This window comes from Nannospalax galili, unplaced genomic scaffold (assembly GCF_000622305.1).
Source record: "Nannospalax galili isolate Female #2095 unplaced genomic scaffold, S.galili_v1.0 scaffold682, whole genome shotgun sequence".
Classification (NCBI taxonomy): domain Eukaryota; kingdom Metazoa; phylum Chordata; class Mammalia; order Rodentia; family Spalacidae; genus Nannospalax; species Nannospalax galili.
The window spans coordinates 92,206-100,316 of NW_008348076.1; the positions used below are offsets into that span (position 1 = coordinate 92,206).

At 35.8% G+C, this 8,111-nt stretch overlaps 1 protein-coding gene across 1 annotated transcript in view; it reads left to right on the forward strand.

Annotated features, from left to right (window-relative positions):
- Nucleotides 1-8,111, forward strand: part of Papolg (poly(A) polymerase gamma) — a 34,042-nt gene that overhangs the window by 24,492 nt on the left and 1,439 nt on the right. Inside the window, exons 14-21 of the mRNA XM_008844475.1 lie at nt 2,042-2,161; nt 2,577-2,686; nt 4,292-4,413; nt 4,862-5,031; nt 5,342-5,430; nt 5,509-5,729; nt 6,208-6,273; nt 6,441-6,497. Of these exons, the coding sequence (XP_008842697.1) occupies nt 2,042-2,161; nt 2,577-2,686; nt 4,292-4,413; nt 4,862-5,031; nt 5,342-5,430; nt 5,509-5,729; nt 6,208-6,273; nt 6,441-6,497 (955 nt within the window). The remainder of the gene's footprint in view (nt 1-2,041; nt 2,162-2,576; nt 2,687-4,291; nt 4,414-4,861; nt 5,032-5,341; nt 5,431-5,508; nt 5,730-6,207; nt 6,274-6,440; nt 6,498-8,111) is intronic.

Below are 8,111 nucleotides of genomic sequence, written 5' to 3' on the forward strand. Positions count from 1 at the left end.
CATGCCATCAAGTTAGATTTCAGAATCAGCAATGGTATAAGAATGGGTTCATATTTTATCTGTTGCTTTTCAGAGTCAGATTTAAGCAAAGTTTTGAAGTAGTCTCGATGTTTCTGATATGCACCAGCTTTTTACTATCCTTGTTTCCTCCTCCAGAATTAAAGGGAAAGGCATTTTATCTCTTTAATTTAGGTTTGGTGGTATGAAGGTTTTCAGAACTGTACAAGGTACATCCATTCATCCCTTCTGCCTTTTCAGAATGTTCACATTCCTGGCTCTATTAGTCAGAAACTGTTGGGCCCCCAGTACTTTCCTCCAGTCTGGACTTGTTGCTTCAAGGGCTTTTTGTTTCATTGGTAATTCACCTTTTACTGTTGTATTTAATTTATCTAGATGAGGAGTCAGAAAAGTACAGCCTGTGACAAATTCAGTCTGTCACTGATTTGGGTTTTTATAAGATTTTATTGGAATAAGCAATCCTTCATTAATATATTGTTGATAACTACACTTTACTGCAAAGGGAATATTGCACAGATGGCATAGTTCAAAAGCCTAAAATACATACTATTTGGTCCTTTGTAGAAGTTGACCAACCTCATTTAGGTAATACTACATTAATTCAGATTTTTTTATATCTGCTATTGAAACACAATATACTACATAAGGTTTTATAAGCATTTGAAAATATTTTAAAATATTCTTGAAGTTACTGATTTAATAAAGTCACTAATAACTGACAGTAATTTTTTTTTAATACAAGTGTTTTGCATGCAGATACATAAGTGAACTGTGTGTGCGGTACCCACAGAGGTAATTGTTGGATTCCCTGGAATTGGAATTATATATGGTTGTTAGCTGCCGTGTGGGTGTTGAAAAATGAACCCAAGCCTTCTGCAAATGTAGCCAGGGCTCTGAGCTATCTCTCCAGCCACAACAGTCATTTTTCTTTTCTTTTCACTTTTTTTTTTTGATTAAAAGTTTTCTTTTTCCAAATGTATAGTCAGTTGAACCTGTTCAGGCATCTTCACCCTTTGTGTTTCTGCTGCCCTGGCCAGGACAAATCTTCAGTGTCTCAGGGACCACATCTGGGGTAATAAGTTTATAGTTGGGAACTTCCTTACACAGCTTGTCATAACCTAGCTTTGCCAAACAGGACCAGGTTGTTGAGCTTGTCCCAAACTTTGCCTTTGGACCATTTCTTTTTGGCCTTGACCCAAACTTGTTTACTGGATCTTTGTCTTTCTTGACCGACTTTCTAGCATGTCTTTTTGTTGTCCTTGGGTGGCATGGTGAACTCCGAGAGCAACATTAACCACTGCAGCCTCACTAAGATGGTAGACTATTTCTTAAGTGAGATAGAAAATAAAGTTGGAGGAAACCTGCATATTTTTCTAATATTTGATTGAAATTTAGTGTATTTTTAAATGCAAAGTCTAACATTAACTTGAAGAAAATAAGTATACTTATTTCAAAAAGTATGTGCCTGCATTAACTTTTTGTTCATATTATGTAAAATTAGTTTAGCCTTAGGGTTAAAAAAAAAAATACAGGACCACACTGAGTAATAGTTTTTGTTCATGTTCAATTCATGATTATTATAGCCTTTTACCAAAAGTAGGTGTTTTTATATTCAGAAATGCATTAAATAAGTCAGTTCTACCTGAAGTCACTAAATTGACATTTACCTGCTTGATATTTTATTTCTTGTGTCTGTGTCTATGATGTATGTGTGTGGGAATATGTGTTTACTACGGCCTGGATATGGAGGCCACAGGCCACTTCAGGAATTTTTTTCTCCTTCCACTATGGATTCCAGAATTCAAATTCAGGTTGTTGGGCTTGCATGGCAAGCATTTTTCCCCATTGAGCCATCCTACCACCTCCTAATGGTATTTTGAAGAGTCCCTACTATAATTGGACTATGTTTTGTATTTCAGCATATAAAGCTTCATAGTTGATATGCTGCTTGGTTTACTGTAGTATAGTTGCCAAATTTACTTGATATGGTCATACAAAAATCTTGTCTGTTATTTAATTTTAGGGTTGGATTAGTAGAATCTAAAATCCGTGTACTTGTTGGAAACTTAGAACGGAATGAGTTTATTACTCTTGCCCATGTGAATCCCCAGTCATTCCCAGGAAATAGGGAACATCATAAAGAGTAAGTCCATTCTTAAATACATTCTTGAAAAGTTATTTGACATAAGCTTTGTTTGAAATGAGTTGTGAGATTGTGCTTTACAAGTATTGATAGAGGGATGGTGTATGTTTGAGTATGACTGACTGGATTAAAAAACATGCACATTACTGTAGTATTTAGCAGTCCTCAGCAAAAACTCCCTGACGGTATTTGGAGTATCTTTAAGTATATATTCAAAAAGTCATTGTTCAGAACTGTTTACTCTTTAGAACAGTATTAGACAACAAGTGTTTTGGATATAGTTTCAAGAATTTGGCCAGATTACCAAAATCTCTATTAATGAGGTAGAGACATAGAAGCTACGTTTTAATCACCAATTAGTATTTGTTCAATTGAAAAAAAAAATTAATGGAAATTTTTAAATTTTACTTTTTAGGAACAATTTTGTATCAATGTGGTTCCTTGGGATAATTTTTCGAAGAGTAGAAAATGCAGAAAGTGTTAACATAGACTTGACATATGATATCCAGTCATTTACTGATACAGGTAAGACTTTGTTATTATAGGGCTGTGATTCTCAAGCATGGCTGTAACCCAGAGTCATCTATCTAGGATCTAGCTGGAGATATTTTTTAAATTCCTACAATTTGGTTAAATGAAATGGTGCCCATATTGTGGAAATCTGTACTGCCATTTTAGAAAAGCATGATGAAGCAGTCTTCAGGGCATAATAAGGACGTTACAGGACAGTGGGTATAGTACACTACCATTTAATTGAAGAAACAAGTACATACCCACAAATACAGAGACTATCTTTGATGAGATACTTTTTTTAAAAGGGAGCTGGTGATTGCTTCTTAATCAGTGAGCCAGCCAAAGTGCTGTACCATTTAAATGTATTCTCTGTTTTAAAACTAATACTCCACAGATCATTTTCCATTTATGTACAGCCAGAGCTGATAAGCACAGTTCATAAAGAGGACTTGATTTTCTGTTTTTCATGTTTAATAACTATTAGTAGATAATAGACTTGCTGAATACATTTCAAATCAGTAGAAAGAATGTCTTTCATACCTCAGCCACATTTCTCAGAGCTAGTATTAATCTGGAGCATCATATGCTTTTTTTTTTTTTTTTTTAGGTCTTTTGGAGACAGTGTCTCCTCTAGCCCCAGCTGGCCTGGAACTCACTATGTAGACCAGGCTTTCTTGGAACTCTTGAGATCTGTGAATTAGAGATCAAATTTTTCAAAAAGGGGTTAAGTTGGGATACTCTGTATTAATGATCTATAAGATATTCTTGTCCACATGGAAACTCTGTGTCCCAAGATATTAATTTATTGCATTTCATCGTTTTTACTGAGCGTCCCTGTCTTCACTTTACAGAGAACCTCACTGGCCGTTCACAATTAAAATATGTTAATTTGTGTGGTAATGTAACTTTCTTACAAGTTGTGAAAACACAAGAATGGAGATGGATTCTGTACATGTGTATTTTGAACCAGGCAAGGTGTTCAGGGCTTTTTGAGCCACATTTTTCCACCTGCACAGTAAAGGTGGACTTCAGATAACTTCTAAAGTCTCATGTTATTTTCCTGATGTGGAATACAATAATAAAAGAAGCCTCTCAGGGTAAAAGAGAATTTGAATTGCGTCTTGAATATTTGATAGAAGAATTATCTTAGACCTGGGCAGGCAAATTATGAGTAAAAACTGCTTTTTTGGAAAATAGCAAAAAACACCAGGAGTAGTGGTACATGCCTTTAATCCCAGCATGCAGGAGGCAGAGGCAGGTGGAGCTCTGTGATCACTGTGTCTACATAGTAAGTTCCAAGCCAGCTTGAGACCCTGTCTCCGAAAAACCAAAAAAAGAAAAAGAAAAATGAAAGAAAACAAAATAGCAATATGATTTGAAAAAAAACTTTCTTGCTGTATATTTGTTTTCTTAATGAGGTTTGTTGGTAAAGCCTTTAGAGGACGGACAAATGAACCAGCCAACACTTAAATACGATTGGGGCACAATGGAAGTGTTGTAGAAATATTTGCTCTATAAAAGGGTATGTTTCATGGGGATAGAAGATCTCTGCCTATTAGAATATAACAGCTTGTGGTTCAGAAAGGAGTTTCCCATTCAACATTAATATCGTTACAGTATACAGACAGGCAAACAATATAAACATGCTAAAGGAAGGAATGAAAATCGAAGCAACTCACGTAAAAAAAAAGCAACTTCATCACTACCTACCAGCAGAGATTCTTCAAAAGAAGAAAAAGGTAAATCTAATCTTATTCTCTATGATTTTATGCAAACAGATGATCCTCAGACAAAATTTGAATTAATACAGCTCCTAGAACTATTGGGAGAAAGAGAAAGATTATAGACAATTCAGTGTAAAATCTTTCCTTATCACAAGAAATGATTCACTTTTATATACTACAGAATTGAAGCCAGTCTTTATATTTTCTTTCTTTTTTTTTTTTTTAAAGATCATTTTTTAAATTTATGTATTTTTTTCGGCCTTCTTGAGACAAGGTCTCCCTGTAGCCCCAGCTGGCCTGGAACTCACTATGTAGACCAGGCTGGCCTTGAACTTGGAGAGATCCACCTGCCTCTGTCTCCCAAGTGCTGGGATTAAAGATGTGCACTACTCCTCACTCCCCCTAGCCTGTCTTTACATTTTCATTTGCTTTTGAAATCCTAACAGCTTTTCTCTTTTAACAGAGCCTTTCTGATGTGAGTCGAAGTTCAGGTGGACTTCAGGCCAAAAGATCATCTCTGGATAGCAGCTGTCTGGATAGCTCCAGAGACACTGATAATGGAACACCTTTTAATTCTCCAGTGTCTACAAATAAACCTTCTAAACCTGATAGTCCTTCAGGAGAAGCAGAAAGGTATGTATATCAAAACTGTCCTTTCAGTCTTTATTAGAGAATATAAGAACTTTTCTATACTTTTGCTAAAAGATTTTTTCGTCATTAAAAGACTTTTATCATACTAGCAGCTAGTCGGCTTCTTGTTTAGAAACACTTGATAATTTCTGTAGTGCTGTAGGAGATGGTGTAGGGAATCATGAAGTACAGAAAATGCAAGTTTCTTTTGGTAAGGTCGGAATAGTAGAAAGAAGTAATCCTAAATGTTAAAATAAGAGTTCTTAAGTAATAATTAAATCACTTAATAATGCTAATTTAATATTTTTGCTAGGAATAGTGCTGAGCCTACTACTGTAATTGTGGAGCAGCCACCAAGCGTCCTCCCAGCTCAAGGACTATCAATTCCAGTCATTGGTGCAAGTAGGTGTCTAAACTTTTATTGTTAACAATTGTACTTCATAAATACTTAATTACTAAAATCCTTTTTGTGCTTTTCAGAAGTTGACTCTACAGTAAAAGCTGTATCATCCTCGGCCGTGTGTACCATCCCTACTGTAGTAGGACGTAATGTTATTCCTAGAATCACAACACCTCACAACCCTGTGCAAGGACAACCACATCTAAATGGAATGTCAAATATAACTAAGAATGTTACACCCAAAAGATCTCATTCCCCGTCTAGAGATGGGACTTCTAAAAGGTTGAAAGATGTAGAAAAGGTAAGTTATGACTTTAGTGGTGACTAAGTAGTTAATTTTTTTGTAAACTCACAATTCTCCTTAATTATGTAAGTTTTCCATTAAGGGTTGTCCTGTTTGAAAAGAATATTTTGAATCCTAAAGGAATAATATTTGTTATTCTTTAAATCAAATTACTAAATGTTTGAAAATTTGAATGATTAAGTCTCTCCTTGACTTCCACAAAAGTCAAGGAGACTGCTGGTAACTCAGTTACTGTTATTTCTTCTGTTAAGTGCTGCGTCTTTTCTGCTTCCAGTAGATGGTGGTAAAATGTATTTTGTTAGACTCTGATTTGGTTTCATCAAATGATCACTTAAGAGTAGCAGTTGAATTCAACATAAGTTCTAGTTGGATTGTAGTAGTTAATCAAATTGTAGTTTTTGATGATAGTTTATGTAGATGTGTGTGGTCTTTGCAGCTACATAATAGTGACTTATTTTTATTGTTTATATTTTAGTTTATTCGACTTGAATCAACATTTAAAGACTCCCGTGCTGCTGAAGAGAGAAAAAGAAAACCAGTGGTAATTAACATTGTACTTCAGAGTATTTAGTTTCAGAGGGCAATGTATCATGAAAAGTACGATAGAAAATATCTCAGATCCATCAGGTTTGGGTTGTGTTTTATTTCAAGTAAGAATAAGTGTTGCATGTGGAAAGTTTTCACTTGTATATTTGATTCTGTTCATAGGATGCCATTGGTGGAGAATCTATGCCTATTCCAACTATTGATACGTCACGCAAAAAGGTAATAGATGATAGGTAATAGAGTCATAGGTTTAAAACAAGTACAAAAAATTTATTAAGAAACCAGAACTAGATCCCATTACTTGGGAGGCTGAACAAGGAGGATTGCTGGAAGTTCAAGTTCAAGGTGAGCCTGGGGGTGAAAGGGAGTGATGCTAGAATTAGAAAAGGGTAAGATTTTTGTCCCTGTTCTCAAAGACTAGTAGGCGAGGGATAACTAGTAGAGTATAGTTCTGAAAGGGCATCCCTCAGAAGTAACTCCAGTTCCAGAGAATCCAGCACCCTCTTCTGACCTCTGTGGACATTGCAAGATACGGGTATACACAGACACGCACACACATATGCAGGCAATACACTCACACACATAAAATAATAAATGTTTTTTAAAGAAACGTAAGCTGAATAGCTCCCAACACTCAATTTTAAATTTTACTCTTTGAAGAATTACCTAATGGTAATTCTTACTAAATACTACTAAATTAGTATTAAGCATGTAAGCTAATAAGCAAAGGTTGAAAAGTACCTTGTACATCATTTAAGGCCCTTCTCAGTTGTCAGTGAACAAAATGTCTTCTTTTCGCCCCTCCACTGAAGAACAAAATGCCTCCTTGTCATTAGCTGTCACCCTCCCAGGTTCCCCAGGATGTATTGGCCCTTTGAAAGGAAGATAGTATCTTCATAGGCAGTTTTAGTTACAGAATTCACAAGACTGGGTTACAGAAAATATGTGTATAAATATATTGAATATGATAGAGGAAGAAAAAATATTGAGGTGGGTATTAAAGTATAGAAGAGTGAATGACTTGATTGTGCTTTAAAATATTTCAGGTTAAAGCGTAAGTGGGTAAAATTGTGTTGTAGCAGTGTCTAAAGTTTGGCAGTGTCTAGCCTTCATTACCCTTTTTCTACTAATGCGGTTATTTATGAGTTTGTATTTGTGGTGCTGGGAATTGAACCCACTGATCTGCATCCCTAGCCTGCAAATTAAGTATTGCAGTCATATTTTGACACATTCTGTATTGTTTCTATCACACAAAAGTCTGTGTTTTAGAACTCTGTAAACTTCCTGGTTTCTTAGATTGCTCTCATGGTCTATTCTCAGGTCCTCAGCATTGCCTACATAGGCGTCTGAATTTTTCCATTAGTTACCTAGCCAAAGTTCAGTTTTCCTGAAGTGTCTCACAGTTGGGCTACAAGTTCTCCAAGAATGTATTACCAAAACAGATTGAGGGACATAACTCTCAAATACCAGATCTTCCTACATAATCCCCATTTTACTACCCACCCCAAGACATTCCCATTTAATCCTCAAGTGCTTTCTGTTTCTCAGTATGGCCTGACTTTAAGGAGGCAAGAGTTCTTTATGCATTTCTCAGTCTAGAGATGGTGAGCAGAATCCTCTTCCAACTAGACAAATTCACACTGCTGTTAACTGCTGCCTCTACCTTTTGCCCACTCCTCTGCTTTGACTTTAAGAAAAGTTACAAAAGTAAATACTTACAAATGAATAGTTAAGGAGCTTAAGGGATTTGGAGAAAAAACTCCAAGAAGGGTTTTGTGGTTGATGAGCCTTTGTGTGTGTGTGTGTGTGTGTGTGTGTGTGTGTGTGTGTGTG